Below are 26,869 nucleotides of genomic sequence, written 5' to 3'. Positions count from 1 at the left end.
AAATGCCGTCGGGCCTTTTGTGTCTGGCGACTTGCATAAAAAAAAAAAAAAAATCAGCATGCACCCCACTTCTCATTGTAGGTTACAGTTCAAAATGCTAAATATTCAAAAATACACGACAATACTTAGAAGTCTCACAGCTTTTTAAAGTAAAGGGACAATTATTGATTGACTTGTGAACTTTAATCCTCTGCTCAATTTAGTATGGATCTTATAATATTGAACGATTACAACTACCATTTTTATAACTACCAGCTACCACTATAGGCTAATTTCTGATCACATTCTTTTGACGGCTTGTTGGTGTGAAGACCTGCTAGCATATGAAACGTCCATCCAAGGAAGGGTTGGAGCGTTTTTGTTGTTTGTAAATGGCCGAGCGATTTTAGGAAATGCAGTTACTAAAGGATTAATAAACACGTTCCAAGCCTAGAGAGGCGTATTAACACATTATATTATGTTATGTTTTATAGGAGTGTTCGACCGATGCAGTGGACTTTCGTGCGAAGCAGTGTGCTTCTTATAACAGCCGACCATTCAGAGGTTTCTACTATGAATGGCAACCATACGTACACACAGAAAGTATGTGCAGATACAGAACCAGCATTTGGATATTGCCTAGTTTAACCCAACTGGGGTACTTTAAACTGTATGTCGCTATCTTATACAGCAACAGGCAGGGCGGTTGTGGGTGGTTTGAAGAGTAATAGGCAGGGTGGTTGTGGTTGGGTGAGGAGTAACAGGCAGGGTGGTTGTGGGTGGGTGAGGAGTAACAGGCAGGGTGGTTGTGGGTGGTTCGAGGAGGAACAGGCAGGGCGGTTGTGGGTGGGTGAGGAGTAACAGGCAGGGTGGTTGTGGGTGGTTTGAGGAGGAACAGGCAGGGCGGTTGTGGGTGGGTGAGGAGTAACAGGCAGGGTGGTTGTGGGTGGGTGAGGAGTAACAGGCTATCACTCCACCAACCGCTATCACCCACGTTGATGGAGTGATAGCGCCCTCTATGGGCGGCGGAAATTTGTGGAAATACAAAACAGGGACGTCTTGCACCAAGACTAGGTGGTTGTGGGTGGTTTGAGCAGTAACAGGCCAGGGCGGTTGTGGGCAGTTTGAGCAGTAACGGGCACGGCGGTTGTGGGCAGTTTGAGCATTAACGGGCACGGCGGTTGTGGGTGGGTGAGGAGTAACAGGCAGGGCGGTTGTGGGCGCTTTGAGAAGTAACAGGCAGGGTGGTTATGGGACCCATGAAAACAAAGAACTAACTAGTGAGGACCTATTGTCCCTATTTAATAATGTCCCTGGAGGAGTAGGCCATACAAACCTACACTTGCACACATAATAGATAATTGTCAGGATAAATGGTCATTCATCAGGAGGTGACTGTCGTTCTTGAGGAACCTATAAGTGTCACATTTTGTTCGAAAACTAATAACATTTAGAACAAGAAGTAAAGTTTTATTTCTTACTCCATTCTTACGTTAGAAAATTATTTTCTTTTCTAAATTTACCTCATGTAAAGTTAAAGAATAGACAAAGAAAAACAACACAAACGTAATGTTTTGGTGAACATTGTAATGGCGGAGCTGCTCGCCTCGCATAGTATTTATTCATGACATTCACATACTTAATTCAACTCATTTAATTTAAATTTCATCATTATTCTCGTCGGCTTAACTAGCCAATTATTCACATAATCTCATTAAAATCAATTTCAAATTCCAAGTACAGATGAGGGGAGCAAACGTGTTTGCGGATCAGTTTTTATGTATGCATTTCTGGCCTTTTCGGTTTTCCATCTTCCGTGCATGGATATTAAGTGAGATGGGAGTAGGGCCTTTGAAGCTGCGGATGCACCGCCTGACCTCAGGCTATGGAGTCCGAACTTGTGAATATCTGGAACGAATGGTCGGAGGGCTTCTAGTACAATCTCTCTGGTTCTGGTGTAGCTTAACCCATGAGTAGTAGGAACGAGACCGGTTTTGGAACGTGTCATTCTGCGAAGTACCGGTAGAGGAGAAGTGTCAGGATCGCCCATTGCTTGGAAATATCGTTCTGTGATTACAACTGGACAGGTTGGCTGAAATGTTCTTGCAATTGTTATATTATTGCCCTGGCGGTATTGATCAGTTTTTGACTTGCATAAATGTATGACGAGACTGTCACTGAGTATACTACAGTCCGTTCGTCTTACATTACTGATGTCGTTGAAACGAAGGAAACCTGCGTAACAGACAAAGCATACGAATAGGATGCGTAAATCGCCTAATGCTGCACTAGGTTGACCGTGAGCATTATAAAGTTTTGCCATGATTTCAGGTGTTACCGGTTCCTTCCGATTTGGGGTAGAGGCTGTGAGTCTCTTGTAGCCTTGTATGGTTGTTTTGACCAATGGATCGTTTGTAGGTGACGGTAATCCAGCCAAGCTATGTGCCCAGGCAACAGCAGCTGCTGCAGAATCTGCTGCCGTTTTATGACCGGATGAATAAAATGAAGACAAATATAGGGTGAAATCTGTTGGGTTGACGGGAAATGATTTGACGCCGGTCTTGGATGAAGCCCATGATTCCCATCGTTTCCAACTATTGCTGTATTTTATCGTTGTTGAGTGTGCTCTTGATGACATTAATAGTTTTGGTAGGGCTCCAAGGGCAAGTTGCTTTAGTTCCGGGTCAGTTGCTGAATGAGAGAGTGCCAACCATCTATCTGAAACAGACAAAGTAAAAAGAGAGCAGCAAAAGTTGTGCTCCGTACCATAGCCTAAAAGCTATATATATGTATATGCAATAATTGCTAATTCATGGCTAAATTAGCCGGTCTGCAAAAATTCAGAGATAAGGAAAATTATCTGTCGTTTCAGAATATATAGAAGCAAGTGCGTGTAATATGCACTTAATTTGGTGTTGCTACTGAAAAACGTGCAACAAAAGCTCGGCGTCCAACACCAGGCTGAGTTATCAGCGCTCAGTGGCCACGTAAAACCCCCAACTTGTGGAGGAACCGTGGACGCGACCAGGATGTTGGACGTAGGTCGCGCTATCCTTTCTCCGAGCATTTTTTTTTTTTTTTTTTTTTTTTTTTTGATAGGGCGGGTTGCGGTGGGAAGCGAGGTAAGTTGCTCTACCGAGAGTGATTGCTAAGCTGAAAACGCCCCGTTTTAAGGGAGAATGTGAAAGGAAACCTTACGTAATCATGGCACGCTCTAACGAGCGTGCTGCACCTGTCGTGCAATAACGAAAAGAAAATTAACTTTCTTACTCCATTCTTACGTTAGAAAATTATTTTCTTTTCTAAATTTACCTCATGTAAAGTTAAAGAATAGACAAAGAAAAACAACACAAACGTAATGTTTTGGTGAACATTGTAATGGCGGAGCTGCTCGCCTCGCATAGTATTTAGAGAACGCCAAAGAAAGGGTAAAGCAAAAAGGCATGCATGCAATAATATCATCTGAGGAAAAATCGAAGGTGATTCCCATACTGGTTATAAAAAACCATCCATTACGGTGATGCACACAAATCGGCATCGGCTACAATTAGCCCAATTGCAATCAACTGCATTGTTATATACAATCATATCTTTCAATCATACGCAATCGTCGCTTCGTCAACAATTTTTGACCGACTGTTTATAAGAAAATATAAGTTTTTTATGCGTGAACGGCACATTCAGGGCAGATGCCGAGAGGAGAAAGACAAAACCCCATGTTCGAAGATCTGAACGATTGTGAAAAATCGTATCTCAAAGCTAAGCATGAAAAATTGGGATTATTTCGGAAAACTGTGCTCTTACCCAATGATGAAGGGCTGAATGACGTTTGCAATACTTTCCAATCTACAATTGAATAGTCTAGGTGTATGCCGTCTGGGCAGACGAAGGGCCAAAATGCTGATGTTGTCCATTTTGGGATTACTAGAGTGCCTGTTGCTTTGACCGCAACAATGCGTTTAATGACTTGTATAATAAGGGACACGGGGGGACAGAAATAGTTGTTTTCAGATGTCCAGCTTTGGCAAAAGGCATCTACGCCGCATACCGCTTTGCACCAAAATCTAGCGTTGAACCTGGGGAGTTTTGCGTTGTGAGGTGAGGCAAAGCGATCTATTGAGTGGGGTCCCCAAAGATTGTCTATGAGATTGAATGACACAGAATCAATTGCCCAATCATCAAAATCTTTAAATTTGCTTATCTTATCAGCGAGTTTGTTCTCATTTCTAGGTAACCACTCAGGAATTAGGATGAAATCGTGTTTCTTAGACAAAGTATATATTGACAATGCAATGTTATGTAGATCGGGTTTGACACTACCACGCGTGATTATCTTTGGCACGTTTGAATTGTCAGTACACCATTTGATAGTTTTGTGGGAAACCACGTGTTGAAGTTCTAAGAGTAAGTTAAGGACCGCTGCTAGTTCGCGCCAAGTTGAGCTTTTACGTTTTTCTGATTGTGACCAGTTTCCTTGAATCTTGAGATTTGGTTGGTTTTCAACATATCCGCCGTAACCTACATCACTGGCATCTGAATAAATGGTCATAGATGGGACAAGCCTGAGTCTGATGGAAAAGCCGTTAAGAGAAACGATGTTTTGGGCCCAGAATTCGAGTTCAGCTACAGTGTCGTTGCGTAACTTTATCGATTGATTCCAGGAATCACTTGATTCGATTGATCTATATGAGTCACGAGTCATTAATCTAGCAATGGGGCCCAATGCTAGGGACATCGAGATCACTTGACCCGTGAAACATGCCAGCTGTTTAACTGGTACACAATTGTTGGCTTTGTGTGCCGTAAAAATTGCAGAGATCGTTGACAGAAGTTTGTACAGTTTCTTCTGTGGTATGCGAAACAGCAAATTCCTGGAATCAATGATGAGACCCAAGTATTGTATTTCTTCGGTGGGTTCCCATATGCATTTTGTTTTACTAGGAACAAAGCCGCTATTGTTGATGGTATTTCGCACTATATTTTTGCTACTTTGCGCTGAAGCATGGTCTGATGAAATTATAAGACCGTCGTCAATGTACATGAAAGAAATAATACCCTGAGAGCGCCAAAAATACACTAGCGGCCTTGTTAGCTTAGTAAAAAGGTGGCATGCGCTGCTTAATCCAAATGGAAGGGCAGTAAACATGTAATATCTAACATGGTTATCGCAATGATGCCAGGAAAAACCCAAGTATTTTTGATGTGGCGGAAATATTTCTACGTGGTGATATCCAGATTCAAGGTCGAAAGAAAAATACACCTGGTTACTGTCAAGTGCTGGAGCGATATGGGCGAGGTCTTCGTACTTGAACTTTGATTTCCAAATGAAATGGTTCGGATGCCGCAAATCTAAAACCAAGCGCAGCTTTTTACCTTCTGCAACGGTTAAAGGGTTACAGCAATATGGCGGCGAGTCTAATTCTACAATGCATCTTTTTGTGATCAATTCGGAAATGGCGGTCTCAACAAACTGGGCGTGGTTTAGGCTGGACTTATTGTTTTTCAAAACAATGGGTGGTGGTTCTAAATAAAACGGAATCTTATAACCTGTTTCTATAACATCTAATACAAAGGGGCTTGCTTTGAGAACATTTCTCCAGAATGAAATACAAGGTTTAAGTTTACCTTTTACGCCTGTGGGCATGTGACCGGGTAAATCGCCTTCAGCCGATTCCCAGTTTCTAATGGCCGGATGTGTCTGAGAGTCCGGTGGCTGGAGTTTGCAGTCTTCGTGGTTGTCGTAGTGCACGTAGGGAAGGGCAACTGGTCCGGACGTGTCCAGTAATGCCGCACTGGAAGCAGGTGCGACTCTCTGGTCGGTATGGGCTGCTGAAATGACTGGGGGCGAAAGGACGAAAAGAATAAGGAGCACGAGATGAGGCTCCATGGCTGAACTGGGAAGGACGAGTGGGCTTCACCTTAGATTTCTTGAGCTCGGCCTTTTTGGATGCAGCAGACTTTTCGGCCTTTTTCAGTCTTTTTTCGTCTCCGGAGTCATCTGCCAACTCGTCCGTGATGTATTCTTTAACGGTTGCCCAGCCTTGTGTAGATCTATCTGCAACCTTGATAAGCTTCTGGCGTTGTTTATTCAGCTCTATAACTGAACTAAGTAGACCCAATCCGGAGTTAAGGTCTCCAACTTTTATTGATGCAATGGCCGATTCTACCAGAGCATTGAGTTTTTCAGTATGTCGAAACTGGTCTTTGTTTCCGATGCTCTTAAATTCATACTCAATTTCAGCTGATGTCCGTTGTTTCTTGATTGCAGACTCCACTTTGGTGTCTATACTGCTTGACAAGGTTTGTATTGCCAAAAGTATGTCTTCATTCGAAGCCTCAGGATTCATCTTCTAATTTGTTGTGTACGGTATTATAAGATTAGAGCATAGAGAACGGACGATTGAGTGTGTAGCGAGGTAAGTTGCTCTACCGAGAGTGATTGCTAAGCTGAAAACGCCCCGTTTTAAGGGAGAATGTGAAAGGAAACCTTACGTAATCATGGCACGCTCTAACGAGCGTGCTGCACCTGTCGTGCAATAACGAAAAGAAAATTAACAATCTTTAAGGCACTCAAGAGAAAATGAACAAATTCACTTTCTAAAACATTATTAGTGGGTGATCCATTTGTCCGCTTGAAAAACATTTTACTTGTACAAGCAAAACATGACAATGAAATTGGACCCAAAACAATATTTATTTGTATGAATTTTGATTATTTTGTGATTTTAATCTGATTTGATATGTCTTTTCACATGTTCTCTGCAGGAAAGGAAGCTTGTAAGCTTTATTGTATGGCTGATGGGTTTGATTTCTATTTTCCGCTAAGTTCCAAGGTGCATGATGGTACACAATGCAGTCGAAATGGGCCAGATGTATGTATCAATGGTGTTTGTCAGGTAAGTGTGATGCATTTAACTATACATGCACATGACTGATGGGTCATATATTGAATTGGGTCGTATTTTTTAACCATTGGCAATGACTCAAAAACTCATCCACTGATTTCCCCCCCTCAAAAAATAAAAATAATGGTAATGGTTAACAAAACATTAAGTTAAAAAATATACATAACTTAACTTAACTTAACTTAAATGCATTTATAAAGCGCTTTAACACTGTTTCAAAGCTCTGTACAGTCGAGAATAACATTAAAATGCAGGATTAAAAACATGAGCAAAAATAGCAATATAGTTTTTTTTTTAAATACACAGCAGTTAAAAAAGTAGCAATACAGTAAAAACCTTACATAACAAACATTCATATTATACAGAATAAAATACACAAAAAATAAGCGTCAACGGACCCAGAGTAAATCAACCCCACTATACTGATAAAAAAGGAGACAGAATTGAAAAGGGCAAGATCTCCTCTGCGATCGAAAAACGCACACTATGAAAAAAAAACAAAAAAAACAAACATGAGTACATCTATACTACAACATCCTTAACAGCCCTCTTGGATTGCTGGCGCCGCCATGTTTTCATGTCAAGGGGTGCCCGCCAGATGACCTTTGTGATGTCTCAGTCAAAGCGCAAGCATTGTTGTTTCATAATACCCGTCAGGTGCCCTTTGTGATGTCATAGGCATTTAATGGACTCGGGCATTCTGCAAAAAATCACAGTCATGTGTTGGCCGATTTAAAACCGCTTTCAAGAACCATCTTATCTCCGGTATATAGCATAGTTTGCATGTCTTTTTTTCTTTTCCTACATTCATACGATTTGCTTTAATTGTACTTTATTTTGCTTGCATTACCATTTAATTAACAGTGAGGTTGTTAACACGCCGTACTAAATGGCGTGTGGACAGAATGACATTTGGTTTAACTCATAATGGACAACCCAATTTGTGGTTCAATGCGTGGCCCATATCGCTGGAGTGGTATACATAGGGTCATTGTTAGCCCTGGTGGCCTTACACTTTTGTATTATACATGTGCTACAGTGACTACAGCACAGTCCTACATGTATACAGGGCTAGTACGAATGTTCTTGTAGCTTTTCGAGCTGGCAAAATGCTCTCGACTCAATAAATTCAAAACTGTTTTTCATGTGTATACTAAGAGCGCAGCGAAGGAGCATGAATTTGTTTTATGGCGTAGTCTCAGTGCTTCTCACATGCACAGCCCTGCCACCCATAGTTTTTAATCAATGATCACATTGATGTGCTTATTACCGTTACTAGCGTGCTAGCGGGAGAGGGAAGGGGCACACAGACGGGGAACAGGGGAATTGAAAAACAAAATGACGGGAAAAAATTAACGGGGCTAATAAACGATACGAGACAATGTTAAGCTAAATAGGAAAAAAAGAAAATGGGGGGGGGGGGGGTATAAATAAGACTGGGAAAGAACCATATAGTTTGGACCTGAGCGAAACTGGAAAACATTGATTGGATCAATGTACCCTGGCTTCAGTAGCCCTGTGTAACAGTTCTGCCAATGTATTATCATCATTATCTCAATTTATTTGTTAAATCTTCAATCCTCACTCAAGGCCATGGTTTTTCAATGCGTCGTCGTATTCTTGGGTTGTGCTTGCCCGAATACATGTGTCCGCTGGCTGGCGGCATTACCGCATTGAACGTTGAATGGTTTGCCTCAGTGGCTGAGTCCTCTGAGCTTCGTCTTTGGCATAAAAATGGTACATGTATGCCAACTGATGCACAAATCTGCCTCAGGAACATGCACTGGTTGGTGGCTAGAGCAGAACCTCACACACCCTCTCACTCTCAGGTTTTGATGTCAACTGACTTCACACAGCATTTGCACAATAGGTTCTTTCTCACTCACTTTCTTTGTATTCAGCCACACCCTAACTAATTATTCATGTTATTCTTCTACTATTCTATTGTTGCGTAGACGAGCAAACTGAGTCAGAGAGTGACTTTTATCAGAGTAAGAGTAACTTTTATTAGAGAGAAACAACAAGTACATGTAACATCAAACATGGTCTCTTATACACAAGTAGTAAACAAGGTCGCTTGAGGGCGCTATTAACTTTGTCTAAGTCCTCAACTCAACATCCTCCCTTTTTTTTTTTTTTTTTTTTTTTTAAGAACAGGGTGCATGAAACCTTTGGTAACCAAAACAAAAAATTATTTCATTGTCTTGACTCAAGTTAAAAAACAAAATTTGTTTCCATAACAAATCCAAATTTCTTGCTTTTCTTTTCTTTTTGAATAGTTTTGTTTTGCTTTGCTTGCTTATGAAAAGTTATTTCAAAATGAAATATTCAAAATGCTGAAATAAAATGATGTTTAAATCTGAGTCCCTACATGTCTTTTCCATATGAACTTCGTGTATCAGTCCAAATCTTACACAGTTCAGTTTTAAACAGTTCAAATCGTAAACAGTTCGGTTTCAAACAGTCCAAATATAAACAGTTTAGTTTCGCACATAGTCTTTCAGGTATCCTGGTTCCTTACGGATTCTGTCACTTTTGCAGATTGTCTGTTCGGGAATGGGTGGTGTTGTGTGAGGTCTGGGTCCTTGATCAGTGTTCGACATTGAGTTGACTTTGTCATTGGGGTCAAATCGTGGGTTTTGGCAAAGTATTGGTCTAGTCCCAGAGCTGGTGTGTGGCATCCATGGTGGTGGTTTGTGTTTTGGCATTTCCACCTCAGTAGGACGGATTTGCACCTGGTTTCAACGATACATGCCATTGTTTTGTCCTTCAATCATATAGGTGCGATCACCCACAACTTCAACGACTTTGCTAAGGATCCAGCGGTCATGTTCCTTAAGCTCAAAGTAAACTGTTTGGCCGGGATGTAGTTGCGGTAGATCATGAGCTCTGCGATCGTGGTATTGCTTCACAGCATTTCTGCGTTTTGCTTTTCGTCTCACGACTTCCGGTTCACGGTAATCCTTCTGAAAACGTGGAAGCATGGTACGGGGTTTATAGCCAAAAATCATCTTAGCTGGGCTCTTGCCAGTATCTTCACGGGGGGTATTGCGCTGTTCCAACAATGCGATGTTTGGATCAGTCCCATCTTTGCATACTTTCATGATCAGGTGTTTGGCTACTTTCACTGCTGCCTCAGCTTTCCCATTAGCACTGTGATGTCCCGGGGAGGATCGAACATAAATAATTCCCCAGTCCCTTAAGAAATTCTGGAATTCTCCTGATGTGAATTGCGAACCAGAGTCCGTTGTGAGCACAGTAGGAATACATGTACCTAATCGAGCAAACTGCTTTTTGTACACAGATATCAACTTGGTAGTAGTGGTTGTTTGCAAGTGATCAACTTCAATGAAGTTAAAGTAGAAGTCAACGGTTGCTTAGTATTGTCGGCCTTTTGCTTCAGAGATATCACTTGCGATTTTGTCCCATGGGCCATTGCCATCATCTTGTGGCTTAAGTGTCTCCCTCGGGTTACGAGGTCGCAGCTCCTGACAGGGTTCACATGTATCCACGAGCTGCTTGATGTCTTTGGCAATGTTGGGCCAAAAAACGAGGGATCGTGCTCGGCGTATCATACTGTTGTAAGCCCATGTGAGCGGAGTGCAATCTCTTCATAATGTCACTCCTCAGACATTTTGGAATGACGATAGATTCACCTTTAAGGATAACTCCATCCTCATAACAGAGTACATCCCTGATATCGTAGTAAGGACGTGCTTCATTTGGTACTTGGCACTTTGCATCGGGCCATCCATCAAGAATGAGTGATCGCAGAGTTTTTAATGACACGTACCTGGATGTAGCTTCCCTGACGTCTTGCAGTCTGACATCAGATATGTTAGGAAAGAAGTTGATTTTCATAATGCGAGGTTGGAGGTCAGGTGAGTCAATATAGGCACGGCTTAGGGTGTCGGCAATGATGAGCTCTGACCCCTTGAGAAAATGAAAATCCATATCATAACGATGGAGTCTCATCATGAGGGCTTGCAGTCGTTTAGGAGCCTGACTGAGTGGCTTTCTCATGATAGATGCAAGTGGCTTATGATCATTCTGGACTGTTACCTTGGTGCCATAGGTATACTGATCAAAACGCTCAAGCCCAAAAACTACAGCCAATAGTTCTTTCTCTATTTGTCCCCAGTTCCGTTCAGTAGTAGTGAGCGTACGAGATGCGTACTCTACAGGTTTCCCGTCCTGTAGCAGAACAGCTCCAATACCATCCTTGCTGCTGTCTACTTGGAGTACAATGTCTTTATTTGTGTCGAAGTATGCAAGTACTGGAGTGGCAGACAGCTTTTGTTTCACAGTTTCCAGTGCATTGTCACAAACAGTAGACCAATTCCACTCGGTGTCCTTTCTAGTAAGGGCTCTGATCGGCTCGAGATCGGCAGCAAGGTTGGGTAGGAATTTAGCCATATACTACACCATTCCACGCAAAAGTTTCACCCCTTGGATGTCTGTTGGGTGCGGCATATGTAGTATGGCCTCCACTTTGGACTTGTCAACCTTCACACCTTGATTCGTGAAGAGGTGACCATGAAACCGGATTTCAGACTTTCCAATTTCCTTTTTGGCCTCATTTATCATGATGTGCTGTTCTTTGCACCTCTGGTACAACTTTGCAAGTTTCACATCATTGTCTTTGACGGCTTCACTTTCTGTGCGTCCACATCCAGCAATGATGATGTCATCGGCAATCGTGAATGCGCATCAAGTCCACTCAGTGCATCCATGAGTTTGCGCTGAAAGATTTTGCTGCTTACCTTCAGTCCGAAAGGCAATCTGACCCAGCGAAAACGTCCAAATGTAGTGATCATTGTTGTAAGTTTACTGGATTCCTCATCCAGTCTTACATGCCAAAAAGCTTCCTTTACATCAAGTTTACTGAAAACTTTAGCATCATGTAGCATTGGCAGAACGTCATCAACAGTAGGCAACTTATAATGTTCTCTCATGAGTGCTTCATTGAGTGGTTGCGGGTCAATGCAAATGCGTAGTTTTCCATTCGATTTTCGGACAACAGCCATTTGACTTACCCACTGGGTAGGTTCGGTGACAGGGATGAGCACATCGGGTTCTACAAGATTGTTCAGTTCTGTGTGAATGTCTCCTCTGAGTGCAAGTGGTAATTTGCGACAAGGCAATGTTCGAGGTTTCATTGTCGGATCGACTTGTAGTTTAGCCAATCCAAGATCACCAAGAGGCTGGTTTTTCTGGCTGGTTATGCCCGCAATGAATCGATCTTTGTTCACAGTTATCAGGCGCATGTTAGTCAGTGTTTGCAAACCTAACAAGCAGTTCAGATCATTGGGCACAACAATAAAATCAGCAGTGTGTTGTTCTCCAGTCCGAACATTAGTTATGGGGATGATCGCTACCCCTAGAGGCTTGACCTTTGTGCCGTTCTACATTACTAGCCTCCTTTTAGTAGGCTGAACTTGTTCCTTATGAACAAATCTTCGACAGATAGTGTTGGCGTCTGCACCTGTATCCATTTGAAAGCGAATATGGCAGCCATTTACTTCTAATTTGGCTGTTAGGATTTTTCGCCTTTCACTGTTTACATTTGCGAGGTATGCATCATATTCGTCTTCAGAGTCAGAATAACAATCTGCATTGTCATTCACAGTGTGTACCTTTGTTTTCTTGCACTTGGCCTTGAAGTGATTTTTGCCTTTGCAATTGGTACATGTTTTGCCCCAGGCTGGACAGTCAGTCTTTTCATCACGTGAGTTAAACCACAGTAACTACACTCACGCTTTTGAGGCTCAGTAGAGTAGGTCTTTCTGTTGTCAGAGGTTGGCTGATCTTTAGCAGCAGCTTTCCGTGGTGCCTGCTTCGTAGTAGCTCTTTGTTGCGATCCACGGACTTTCTTTATTGAGGGAACATCCCTCGACTCAGGCCTCAATATTTTGCCTTGTGTGTTGGCATTCTCAGCTGCCTTGCAAATATTGATACACAGATCCAGAGTTAGTTTGGGCTCGCGTAGTAATAGCTTTTGTGTTTCCTGTTCACGGATTCCAAGCACAATGCGATCTCTTAGGACAGAATCTTGCGAGTCCATGTGATAACTGCAAGTTTTCATGAGGCTGCGAACTGCTGCAATGAAGGATTTAAATGATTCTCCCTCTTTTTGTTCCCTTTTATTAAGCAGGAACCTTTCGTAGGTCTCATTTACTTCACTGACTGCAAAAGAACTTTGCAAGAATTTCATCGGTAGTACGAACGTCTTCAGTAGTGTCGAATTGAAACCCATTATAGATTTTCAGTCCTGCATCAGCAAGTGTATGAGGCAAAAGTGCCACTAAGCTTGATCATGAGTAGCAAGCTTTGTGATCGCAGCTTAGTTCATCCACTTTTGCTTGAAAAGTCTCCAACTTTCCGAGAGGTGCCTCACAGTCCCAAAGTCTGGCGGCTGTGGTGGTTTTATTCCACTAACTGGAGGTGCTGTAGCCATGTTGGCACTAATTATGAACGTAGATAAGTTTAGAGTATCCACAGAGAAAGTTTGTGAACATAGTATTGATCGTTTAGCTTGATAGTTACACTGAATACGAGTAGCAAGCTTGCTACTTTGAATACGAAGGAAGAAACATGTATACAATACCGTACGCTAGTCCGGAAATTGGCATCGGCGGATTTCCAGACCGTGCAATTCTTCAGTCCGTTACACGAAAAGTTGGGGGAAGTCCGTAAATTGACGTCGGCGGATTTTCCAGACCGGCGACTTAGTCCTTTACTTATAAAGTGACCTCCAACGCTGCCACCATGTTGCGTAGACGAGCAAACTGAGTCAGAGAGTGACTTTTATCAGAGTAAGAGTAACTTTTATTAGAGAGAAACAACAAGTACATGTAACATCAAACATGGTCTCTTATACACAAGTAGTAAACAAGGTCGCTTGAGGGCGCTATTAACTTTGTCTAAGTCCTCAACTCAACATCTATCTACTACTAAACTGAAAATAAAGGGGCACTTACTATCAAAATTTTGTAGCCGATTGGCTAGGCTAGGCTTTTATTGTCATTTCTACGTGCTACATTAAAGGCAGTGGACACTATTGGTAATTACTCAAATTTATGGTTAGCATAAAATCTTTCTTGGTGACCAGTAATGGGGAGAGGTTGATGGTATAAAACATTGTGAGGAACGGCTCCCTCTGAAGTGACATAGTTTTTGAGAAAGAAGTAATTTTCCACGAATTTGATTTCGAGACCTCATATTTAGAACTTGAGGTCTCGAAATCAAACATCTAAACGCACACAACTTCATGTGACAAGGTATTTTTTTTCTTCAATTATTATCTCACAACTTCGATGACCGATTGAGCTCAAATTTTCATAGGTTAGTTATTTCTTGCATATGTTGAGATACACCAACTGTGAAGGCTATTTTTTGACAAATGCCAATAGTGTCCACTGCCTATAAGCCTAATGAAACCCTAGTTTAAGGTTTAAAAAACATTTCGCCATATGAACAAAGCAACTACCAATGGTACACCAACAAGTAGATTAGATTAGATTTATCTATTTGTCCACGTAAAAAACATAGAAACTTGACATCCACTGGCCAAATACAATAATAGACAAACAATATAAAAACTCTAAAAATTACAAAAGGTTAAGTTAGAAATACAAAGCAACAAGTGACAAAAAACCTGCACCCTATCTAAAATGCACCAGCCAAAACAACGCCACTCGGTCACATAAGGACATCAAGACAACAACGACTGCAGATGAGCGATGGAAGACAAAGATCATTTCCTTGATTTTGTTGACGTTAAGCACTAAATGATGGCGCTCACACCAGTCAACAAACTTTTGACAGCACTAATGTATTCAGTGGAATCATTGTTTAAGTAACTGCTAATAACTGTGTCGTCTGCATACTTAATTAAACTGCAGTTGGTACTAAGATTAACACAGCCACTTGTGTACAGAGAAAAGAAAACAGGTGAAACCATGCAGCCTTGGGGAGTGCCTATACTCAAATGTTTGACGCTAGACACCATATTATTACACTTTACCCTCTGTGGTCTGTCTAGAAGAAAATTGTGACTAACCAATGCAAGCTGTGGTGTAACATCAGACTCAATAACTTATCAATTTAAATATGAGGAACAATGGAGTTAAAAGCACTAGAAAAATCAATAAAAGTCGATCTAACAAAAGACTTGGGGGCATCTAAATGATTATACAATTTCTGAAGAAATATGGTCACAGCATCTTCAACACCCCTAATACTCCTGTAAGCAAACTGAGATGAATCAAAGTGTGAAACTTGGCTATTCAACATGTTTAAAAGAAGCCTTTCAAAACATTTCATTACATTGGATGTTAGTGCTATAGGGCAATAGTCATTCATTTCATGACATTGGATGTTAGTGCTGTAGGGCGATAGTCATTCATTTCATTACATTGGATGTTAGTGCTATAGGGCGATAGTCATTCATTTCATTACATTGGATGTTAGTGCTATAGGGCGATAGTCATTCATTTCATTACATTGGATGTTAGTGCTATAGGGCGATAGTCATTCATTTCATGACATTGGATGTTAGTGCTATAGGGCGATAGTCATTCATTTCATTACATTGGATGTTAGTGCTATAGGGTGATAGTCATTCATTTCATGACATTGGATGTTAGTGCTATAGGGCGAAGTCATTCATTTCCTTCGGGTTCCTAACCTTCGGTAGAGGGGTAATAAAAGAAGATTTCCAGCTCTTCAGAACAACTCCACTGTCTAGTATAAGGTTAAAAATATGAGTAAAAGTGGGCAAGTTGTTGGCTACACAGATTTAAAACCTTGTTAGGGAGGCCATCAGGGCCAGGAGCTTTTCTAACATTAGTCCTAGCAAAAACATTACGAACCTCATCAATATTTACAACAAGGGAGTCATTAGAGTCCTAAATCTTATCCTTAAAAATTGCACAGTGGTATTGTTTTCATTGTGAAAACTGTCAGAGTCAAACCTACAGTAAAAAGCATTTAATTCATCAACAAAGTCTTTATTACAGTCAGCTGAGTGTTTAGATTTGCTTTTGTAGCCTATCATTGTCTGTATGTTCTGCCACGCAGCTCTCGAGTTGTGACCATTAAAGTTTTGCTCCAGTTTTCTTTTGTAGTCTAACTTTGACCGTTTGACCTGTACGTTGATTTCTTTCTGAATTCCTTTGACCTCAGATTTATCTCCCTTGGCGAACGCTGCCCTTTTCCTTTTAAAAAGTGCATGCAGGTCTTTAGAAATCCATGGTTTATTGTTTGGATACACTTTTACTGTTTTGAGGGGGATAACAGAGTCAACACAAAACTTGATGTACTTGGACACTCCATCCACTATCTCCTCCAAAGACCCGGCAGAGTCTGTGAACACATTCCAATCAGTGTCATCAAAACATGATTGTAATGTCTCGGTAGCAGTAGAGCTCCAAACTTGGCGTTCCCTGGTGATCATTGCATCTTTTTAAATTCTGCTTATAAGATGGCAGTAAAAAAATGTTGTTGTGGTCGGACCTGCCAAGTGGAGGGCATACCATAGATGCATAAGCTTGTGGAACGTTGCAGTAGCAAAGGTCGAGGGTCGATTCATTCTGTGTGTGTTGCTGCACATACTGTTTATAGGTGGGCAATGATGTATCTAGCCTGCATTGGTTAGATTTTTGCAGAGTCGGGCGACATAGCCTCAAGATTGTGATCTTTGGTGGCAATAAAGTTGCTTGCTATTCCTACATCCGCTTGTGGGGGGATGTATGCTACTTAAACAAAAATCTGATTGAGTTCTCTTGGTAAATAAAATGGACGGAGACCAACAATGAGCAGTTCTTAATCGGGTGTGCATGAAGTATCCCTCACTGACCAGTTATTGCACCATTGATTGTTGATGTACATACACACCCACCCCCACGGGATTTTCCAGAAGCTTTAGTTCTATCTCCTCTCACAAGTGAAAAATTATCCAAGTTTATTGCACTGCCACTGTGAAGCCATGTTTCAGTGAAAGTCAAAAGGCATGATTTTCTATACTCGTGTAGAAATCTGATATTAGCACGTAACTCATCCATTTTATTTTGTAGTGACCGAACATTACCCATAACAATAGTAGGCAGTGGTGGTCTGAATCCTCGCTTCCGAACACGTTGACGAATCCACTTTTCATGCCCCTTTTACTTCCTTGGTTGAATATCTCGAGGAAATGCCTCATACATGTAGTCTGCTTGTTTGGGGTACACCCTTTCACGTATTCCCAGTAACTGCTCACATGTATAACTTAGCAGGTGATCGTGGTTGCGGGGTTGGGTATTCACCATGACGAAAAACCGTGAAATAAGTCCAATTATCAATAAAAACAGGAATGAAGATGAACTTAACATTAGCGGTGACATATTAAAGACAAAAACAGCAACCAAGACGAACAGAAAAAGTGAAAAAAAGGTGCAAAGTAAAAATATTACGGGGCACAAAATAAATGGCCATTGTGTGTACAACAAAGGTTAGTTCCAACAAAAGGAACATTCTAATAATAATAATAATAACAAATGAGACTTATAAAGCGCATTTTACAAAATTCAATGCGCTGGAAGAGTGCCACGGAAAAGGACCGGTCCCCTGCCATTTTGTGTGTGCGAGGGATTGTAAGATTCTGGACAGAATGACAATGGACGACCCATTGTGTGGTTCAATGCACACGCCCCGAATCCGGAGTGCTTGGTTTTTAATTTTTTGTATACGATCTCTGTCATCTCTGGTGCGGAAAAGCACTGATTATTTATATTACGTTTTGCTGCTTACTGAGTTGGCGAAACTCTCTCGATCGGTGTATGCAGTTTAACAACGGCTCACGCCCATGATTTATTAAATTCTGAAACAAAATTATATTTTCTAAGCTTGTTTTGTTGTGTGTCCTACAATAAATTGAAACTGTTTTTCATGTGTAGGCCTACATGTATCTATGAATGAGTAGCGAAGGAGCATGATAGCGCTGCCATTCTATAGTGATGAATCTCTGATATCCCTTAGTTATACTCAGACACAATATGCTACAGACACCATTACTGAGATTTAGGTCACAGCCCTAAAGCTTGGTTTATTTGCCAGCCAGAAAGACTGTCATAAAACATATAATCTGGCAAGGAGCCGGATGCCAAACACAGGGCAAACCGACTGAACATACACACAACCACCTGCACGTGGACAAACAAAACATACATAAAATACAACTTTTCACATTTAAAATGGACGCCTTCACCCACCCAACCACCCTAAATTGTGGCCATCCAAAGAACAAACCTTGTCCTTCCAATATGGATTTAATTTTCCATATCCCATAAAACAAAACATACCACGATAGGTCACATGACCATATTAGACTGAACATTACATGACCTCCACAGAAAACCACACACACATAACGCACCTTGCCTAAAACTACCAACAAACAATTCAAATATATATACCCTAAATTCCCCCAAAGTGGAACGCCTGAGGGGATAAACTTGACTTATTATTAATCTACATGTAAGTTGGTACAGATTACACTCCTATTAACTATACAAAGTTAACAATTAAAAGTTTCCCCACGTTGGAACGCCCGAGGGGATAAACGAGCCCTAACAAAAACGAAAGGCGCCATTTACTAATAAAATCCCAATTGATGAATTACCTACTGTATTACCTACTGTATCTGTAACAAAAAGTCGCATCCCCTTAAGGTGATCCCCTCGCTGCCGCTTCCCAGGTTGTATCGTAATTGGGTGTGATCCCTGGCTACACGGCAGTCAACGGTTGTATGGCTTCTGACTGGCACCCCCGAACAAAGATATTGACAAAATAGGGACACCGCCAGCATAGGGCTAGATAGCTCAGTTGGTAGAGCGCCGGCACGTTAATCCGGAGGTCGTTGGTTCGAATCCCACTCTAGTCAATTCTTTGTTCAACCCCCAAAATCATTTCAAAATTTACCCAGTCAGTTTCCCTTGTGGTTTATATTGAAAGAAGAAACCTAACAGAAAATTTAAATGTAGATCCTGCGGTGGTCTTCCCTCAACCTTAGAGTTCGACGTCCATGTCAGAGATGCCGCGTTTGTTCGCAGGAAAAACAGTGGTCTGCTCCGGCTGGTCTACTGCGGATTGGAGATATGCTACGGCTTGGCAGAATAGCCTGGCATGCAAGTCACCTACATGTACCCAATGGGAAAGTTTCCAGGTACAACTTCTTCTTCTAACCAAACGATGTTTTCACCACCTCCCCTGCTGGATGTCAACTTGTCAATGGCGAACTGTGGCGCTTTGGAAGATTTGTCATCCTCCAGTCATGTTTTTGATCGTCTATTCCCCGCCTCTGCCAGACAGTCTCATCTACACCGGGTTCCGGCGAAAGAGTTCCGGGCATTTCCTTCACACCGCACCGCCAACTTCCAGCCCTCAAAATGGTCTTTCTTCCCTGGTGATCCTTGCAGACTTCAGTCAACACCTCACAACACCTTTTCGGCGCCCATTGGTATTTTTGCTGGCTACTTCCCACAGGAACAGCAACCGGCCTACAAAAGTTTTTCTTGCTTGGACGTCCGCCCGCATCGCGTAGCGCGGGTTTTTCTTGGCGTCACTTCCTTGACGGCATTGGGGATCGGTCCGAGTTTCGCCGCTCCCGTTCTAGAGGGTACCGTTCACCGATTCTACTTCACTGTGGATCACTTGTGGACGATCTCTGCTCACCAAGACGACATTCTCTTGGTCACTACTCCCGATTTATATCCTCCCCAAGGAGCTCAGTTGGGCCAGATTTTGATTTGATGGATCCTGGTACTACTTCCATGTTCCACAGAGGGAAAGTTGTCATCTCTGAAGTGAGTAATATTTTGCAGTTTCCCTCTCCTTCTCCCAAAGAGGCTCCCCGCTTGTCTTTTTGCAGGGGTTCTGCCCAACTCACTCCTCCACCAAAGTATACCATTCCTGTTGACAGCTTCTGCTCTGAGAATATTGAAAAGGCTTTCTCAATCTTTCAAAAGAAAAAGCATGTGAGAATTCCTGCTTGTGAATCATCTCTCATCAATACGGATACTAAAGCTACTGATGAAGTTTTCACGATGCCAAAAATTTCATCTAAAGTTGAAGATAAGCTTTGATATTATTGTCCGATATTCTCGCTCGGGCTTCAAAGGACCCTGCATCAGTGGACCCAGAGCTCCTGCCAGTCGTGTGTAGTTTTCTTGATGACTGTCTCGGTTCATATTTACAGTCAATTACTACCAGTTCAGAAATGCATTTGTAGGTATCTGAGGTGAGTATTTTCTTGTGTAGAATAGAAAACCCCTGCGGATTTTGGGAGAATTTATATTTCCCTCCTAAATTTACATGATAGGGAGGAGTATGGTGATTACCACTTGATTACATAAGAATAAACCAGTCAGGCATGACGGCATGAGTGACCAGCTCGCAAGCTGGCCACAAGGCTGTCAGTCTGAATCCTGCACCCAAAATTGAACGTATAGGTAACAGAATGATAAAGGTCAGCGATCACTGAATACTTGATTGACCTAACAATGATTGTTAGCTACAGTGCTGTAGATGAGTACTAATAAAATGTTGGTTGTATTGTTCCCTAAATAGAAAGTTGGATGTGATCATGTACTTGGGTCTGATGCTAAACCGGATGCCTGTGGGGTTTGTCAAGGAAATAACGCTACATGTGATTTTGTAAAAGGACTCTTCACAGAACAACACACAGATAATGGTTAGTACCTTTTAATTTACAATAGACACATCACATCAAGTTCATGTCACCAACAACCCTGCTTTCATCAGAGGTCTTGTGAGAAACTTTGAACCTACTCTAATAGAGGCTAAGCCGGAGGCTCAGCCATGGTTTGGATGAGGGCCTTTCACTTTTTAATGAAAAAGAATTTCCAAAGCCGTTAATATTACTTAACTTTTTTTTTTTTTTTTTTTGGGGGGGGGGGGGGGCTTTTCAAACGCACTCCATAAATCGGCATTATAAAGCTTTTTTTTTCATTTTTTGCTACTTTCCGGTAACTGGCAGTGGTTCAAAATTTGGGTATTAGCACATGAGGGTGGTCTGTATTCAATTTTATTATCATTATTAGTACTACGCATTAAGGTACGCTATTCAGTAAAACCATATTACAGCGCTTACAATAAAAAGAGTAATATATTAAACATTTGCCAAACAAAACAACAATAGAAAATCAATTCGGAAAGAGGTTCGTTTTGAGAACCTTCTTAAACACATCCACTGATGGAGCAGATTTAATATAGGAGGATAGTTCATTCCACTCTTAAGCTGCTGGAACAGTGAATGTACGATCTCCCGCCTTACTACGAGTCATGGGAAAAGTAAGGCGAAATGAACCTGCATAATTGGAGTGAAGATTTGCACGCAAAGGTCGATACAACTCAAGACATTCATTAAAATACACTGGTGCCTGATTGTGAAAGAATTTGTAAACAAATAAAAGAATCTTAAATACAATCCTCTGTTTAATTGGTAGCCAATGAAGCGATCTTAGAAGAGGCATGGCATCATGACGGCGATCTAACCTAAAGATAACACGAGCAGCCCAGTTCTGCAAACTTTGAAGTCTCTTAATATGCAGCTGACGGACTTCTGTAAGCAACCCGTTACAATAGTCTAACCGGGAAAGAACATGGCTGCGAATCACATGATGACATGCCTCTTCAGACACATTTTTAAACTGAAATCGAACATACTTTCAAAGCTGGTTTATTTGGTTAGACATAGACATATTGCAATCAAAGTATACACCAAGGTACTTGACTGATGTTGATGGTGAAATCTGAGTGGTGTTGTGTTCAATTGTGTTTTTCGTTTTGGTGGGCGAAAGCGTCCAATAATTTTATCACGTCTCAAAACAGTAGTTTTTTCTTCATTATATCCATGCGACATACATCGCCATAGTTGCGTGAAGAACCAAGTGCGCACGCGCAAACACACAGTCGCCAGGTCGCCCATTGTTTGTAGTATGTGAAATTCTTTTATTTCCTTCCTCCATGGTGTAACTGACCTTCGTCTCTGTCCTTCATCAGGTCCATAATCCTGCCTGTTTTTTTTTCTTTATGGTCGCTTACATCTGCCGACCTTTGTCAAAATCCGTATGTGAAAAAATTCTACAAACGCTGACATACAGATTTGTTTGTACAAGTTGTTTTGCCTTTTTGTTCTTCATAGTTTAACCCCTTTTGACCAGAAATGTATTTCACGATCCTTTGCTTCAACACACAGAATAGTCACACACACGTTTCGCTGAGTTTCATGATGATTTTGATCAATTTTGTTGGCTGGAAAATCACCTTTTTTGGCAGTCTTAATTTTCAGAGGAAAAATTACGTGTGTTCACAGCACACAGGTTTGAACTGTCTTTATGGGAATTTATGCTGTTTAGTCAGAGAAAAATCGTCAGATGAAAATGCTACGTAGTTGACTGTTGTACGTTAGAATGATACATGTCAACAAGTTATATATCGTTTGGTTTGTGTTAGTTTTCCCTGTTTAATTATGAAATGATTCCCTTTTTGTAATTTTCGCTGTCGAACCACCTTATTTGGTAAATTTCTAAATGAGTTGAATGTACATAGCAAGATGTTTGGCCATTAGTGAAAACTCTTAAGATGAGGTGAAATATGGATTTTCAAAAAGGGTTCTGAATGAATTTGCTATGTTTTATGTTTGAATGCAGATTATTACGTGATTGTGAATATACCAGCCTATGCCAGACATATCAGGATAGCTGAAGTGTCACCATCAACCAGTTATCTAGCCCTACGTAATGCAAGATTCAAGTATTACCTGACAGGAGCATGGACTGTAGATTGGCCTGGTAATTTTGACATTGCTGGTACCACATTTGCATACAGGCGACCCTACAATATGCCCGAATATCTGGAGGCTATTGGACCTACTAATCAAGAATTAGTTGTTGAGGTATGAAGAGTTTCTTTCTTGCCAGGGTTGAGGGCTCTTGATTTAAGGCAAGATGCTTGTCAACTTACACCAAAGAGTTATTTTAGGATTTTAGTTAGGTGTTAACAGATTTTTCTAGTTGTTATTTTGTATTTACTGTAGATATCAGGGGGTTGCATTATGCAATTGTTGTACAATGTGACAGGCATCCATGATGTACAAAACCCATGGAACCCGGTCACAGCATGCAACAATTGTTTTGTTATACCTTGGTATTATTATTTTGCCTCTTTCAAAGTTCTGTTGTCATATTTATGTTTAGTATAAATGTTGGAAATCGAACAACGGTGGGAATGATCAAGATAATTTACATCGACCGGTAAACAAAATGCATGTACCCTCCGCGCTTTGCAGCCATGGAACATGCGTCTTTGTATCACATCACAAGTGGTTGGTTCTGGACCAATAAAGCTTCACAAGTGGTTACCGAGCTGTAACAATATTGTTGGTTCATTTGTTCGGTCATTCCTCTGGTGTCTAAATAATCTTGCAAACCAGAACTCAAACCACCAGTAATAGATTTTTTAATTACTATTTAAGTTTAAATCTTGTGTGATCCTTTGGTGATCCTGACTAAAACATTTTTAATCTCTAGTCATTTGTTTTACAGTTTCCTGAGTTTGTTTGTGCCATGGTGTTGTAGCTGTTCCAACCAAAAATTGTCATGACTTGTTGCTTCAGTTTTGCTTACTTTTAAGGTTTTTGACTTCTGAAGCACACCAGTGGTAATACAATTCTAAGGACTCACGATCCCTAGAGTGAAACAATTAACATTAAATGTCATGAGATGTTCAAACTGTTTCTAGTCATCCACCCATTTTCCTGTATCTCACAAAATGTCTTGGGCAATGAATGTTACTTACAATGTCAGGATTGTAGATATATCTGTACTGAGATTGATTATTGGTATATTTCCTTAGTACATGAATATGTTCATTTCTTACCATGCAGATATTATTACAGGGTATAAACCCTGGCGTTACCTATGAGTACACGGTGGAAAGAGATGACCTAAAGTCAATAGAGCCATTACATGACTACACATGGAATGTAACAGAGTCAGAATGTTCAACTTCATGTGCTGGAGGTATGTCAGTTATTACAGCCACTATGTAATTTTAAAGGGTCTATGTACTTTTTGTAAGACAAAAAACACAATGTCTACAGATTTACACTAAACTTACACAGTTTGAAGATAATGATAGTAGAAAGCTTCCCTGAAAATATTATTTGCTGAGGTGCTATACTGTTTGAGAAATGAGTAAAACAATGTCATGAAAATAATTTTTGTCTCAGTGATCGTGAGACGAAAATTATTTTAGCATGTAAAAACGTACTATCATGTCATTGTTTGAATCATTTCTCAAAAACTATAGCACCTCAGCAACTAATATTGTAAGGTACGCTTTCTACTATCAGTATCTTCAAACGGTGTAAGTTCAATCTAAATCTGTGGACACGTGTTTTGGGTTAAAAAAAGTACCCAAATCCTTTAAGGAGCTGAAAGTTACATTTGCATAAAGAAAGTCTGCCAATTAACATTGAAACTTAAAAGTGATGGGACATGACCTCTTGAACAAGAAAGAATATAACTTTTCCGGTGAGTTCTGATTTGTACCTTTTGGTGGGGGCAATGCAAAGTAACAAGAACATGCACTATACATTACGTGTTTTGTTTTTCACGAGACGGGGCTAGCCTACACTATTGGTAATTACTCAAAATAATTGTGGGCATAAAAACTTACTTGGTCACAGGCCATGGAGAGCTATTTATAGTATTATAAACACTATGTTTATAGTAGTCGGACCTTTGCTATTCACTTTGTATTCTTCTCCATTGGAAGACGTCATTAACCATCATAGCATCGGCAGCATGATGTATGCTGACGACACTCAAATATACATCACCTTCAAGCAAAGGGAAAAATTTTCAAGCATCTTAGATATACAAAATTGCTTGAAAGACATCAAAATTTGGTCAAACAACAATGGTCTGAAACTCAACGATAACAAAACTGAATTCATTCATGTCACCAGTCGCCATAGATCCTGCTCTCCAATTAGCAATATTGCCTTAGATAATATCTCCATTTCCTCCGTTCCTAGGGCTCGCAACCTAGGAGTGACCTTCGATGCTCATCTTTCTATGAATGATCATATTAATAATTAGTTGGTAAGACACTGCTCTAGAATTGCAAGGGTCGTGGGTTCGAATCCCACCCGAGTAACATGCCTGTGATATTTTTTCACAGGACTCGGGAAAGTACTGAGTATACAGTGCTAACACACATCGGTGTATGGGTAAAAACCAAAATTAACATATTAATAATGTTTGCCGGGCTGCTTCATTTGCCCTTCACAAAATTGGTAGCATTAGACATTATCTAGATCAGAAATCTGCTGAAAAACTGATCCATTCATTAGTTATGTGCCGTATTGATTCTTGTAATAGTTTATTGTATGGTTTACCTGATCTTCAAATTGGTAAATTACAACGGATTCAAAATACTGCTGCTAGGCTTGTCACTCGTTCTCGCACTCATGATCATATCACCCCTATACTGCAGAATTTACACTGGCTTCCAATTAGGTCTCGTATTGCATTTAAGATATTGGTGTTAACTTATCATTGTCTTCATGGTACAGCCCCTGCTTATCTCCAGGATTTAATTCAACAGTATCAACCGGCTAGAAACCTACGTTCAAAGAACAAACATCTTCTCTCAGCCCCGGCTATCACATCAACATCCTATGGTTCTCGCTCTTTTCAGAACGCTGCTGTACATCTTTGGAACAGTTTACCCAACAATGTCAAGCTGGCTGAAACTACTGATCTATTTAAAACCCGGGTTAAGACACATTTGTTCAATCAATGTTATCACAGTTAATTTATTCTTTTTCGCCTTTTCAAGTTATTTCATTCTCTTTCTAATATATAAGAACCGTCTATTATTATTATTAAACATTGTGGGAAACGGCTCCCTCTGAAGTATTTTAGTTTTCATGGAAGGAGTAATTTTCCACAAATTTTATTTCAAGACCTCAGAATTAGATTTTGAGGTCCGAAAGCTTCGTGTGACAAGGGTGTTTTTTCTTCCATTATTTGGTTTGTTATTTTGTGCATAGTTGAGCTACACCAAGTGAGAATACTGGTCTTTGACAATTACCAATAGTGTCCAGTATCTTTAGCATAAGTAAGGACTTCCCAAAATCAAGGTGATTTGGGAGTCCACAAATGGACGACACTTATCTGTTAAACCTTCCTTCCTCCTCTCCTTGGTGGCTCGCCTTACTTAAGGTTCTTTTTGAGGGTTTGGACGCGCCAGAACCGGCAGCCCCTCGCGATTTGGTCTCCTCAAATTTCCTCATTTCACCGGATTTGGCCTTCTGTCGATCTTCTAACTCTAACAGTAGTTGTGCTTCACACCTACGGTGAAACTGATAAACCTTTTGGATCCAGTATTGCTCAAGATCACTGTGTATTCTGCTTGCATTTTTCTTATCGTCATACAAACATGCAAGGACCGCCATGACACACCTTGTGCATGTATTGTGGAGCTGCAGTCTGCTTGCACTTGCAGCTATTTGTACTGAGCCAGTCATGTCAAACTCACTGCAGCACATACTGCACTATGACAGCAACAGCCTAAGGGATATCAGAGCCAACATGACTCCTCAACAGCTAACATTACCCAGAGACGTGTTTGCTTCTATCAAGAGCCATGGAATCGGTAAGTGGCGTTGTGTTCACAGGGGTTGTCGGGCTGATAAGCAAAAAGTCAGAGGATATTCTACAATTGATATTCATAATCAGCGTCACAGTTGTAATGCACTTATGACAAAACTTGGTTTGCTGCATTGCCAGTCGGCATCTAATAAAGCTAGCTTGATCAAGGACCACATTATAGACCACGACATTGATATATTGGCTCTCACGGAAACCTGGTTTAAATCCGAGAATGACCAAAACAGTGCAAACTTATCCCCC

The 26,869-nt window shown here is 40.9% G+C and overlaps 2 protein-coding genes across 2 annotated transcripts in view; one reads left to right on the top strand and one right to left on the bottom strand.

Moving 5' to 3' along the window:
• Positions 1-26,869, top strand: part of LOC139934716 (A disintegrin and metalloproteinase with thrombospondin motifs 16-like) — a 132,887-nt gene that overhangs the window by 92,421 nt on the left and 13,597 nt on the right. Inside the window, exons 12-16 of the mRNA XM_071929092.1 lie at positions 474-582; positions 6,745-6,875; positions 20,493-20,616; positions 22,598-22,842; positions 23,833-23,968. Coding sequence (XP_071785193.1) covers positions 474-582; positions 6,745-6,875; positions 20,493-20,616; positions 22,598-22,842; positions 23,833-23,968 — 745 coding nt within the window. The remainder of the gene's footprint in view (positions 1-473; positions 583-6,744; positions 6,876-20,492; positions 20,617-22,597; positions 22,843-23,832; positions 23,969-26,869) is intronic.
• LOC139934719 (integrase/recombinase xerD homolog) lies at positions 1,485-5,866 on the bottom strand. The gene is made up of 2 exons (XM_071929095.1): positions 5,605-5,866; positions 1,485-2,697 (listed from the first exon to the last, which is right to left on the bottom strand). The coding sequence occupies exons 1-2, from the start codon at positions 5,864-5,866 to the stop codon at positions 1,706-1,708; spliced, it is 1,254 nt and encodes a 417-aa protein (XP_071785196.1). The 3' UTR covers positions 1,485-1,705.

The sequence above is a fragment of the Asterias amurensis genome, chromosome 3, assembly GCF_032118995.1.
Source record: "Asterias amurensis chromosome 3, ASM3211899v1".
NCBI lineage: Eukaryota > Metazoa > Echinodermata > Asteroidea > Forcipulatida > Asteriidae > Asterias > Asterias amurensis.
Note: the sequence above shows the minus strand (reverse complement) of the source record. Positions and strands in the feature narration are given on the sequence as shown.

Bases quoted from the DNA above. Each gene is read 5' to 3' on its own strand.
- LOC139934719 (XM_071929095.1), bottom strand. From the start codon at position 5,866: ATGGAGCCTCATCTCGTGCTCCTTATTCTTTTCGTCCTTTCGCCCCCA. The intron at 2,698-5,604 runs GTAAACTTAAAC...TGTCTGTTTCAG, and splicing joins CATGCCCACAGGCGTAAAAG to ATAGATGGTTGGCACTCTCT.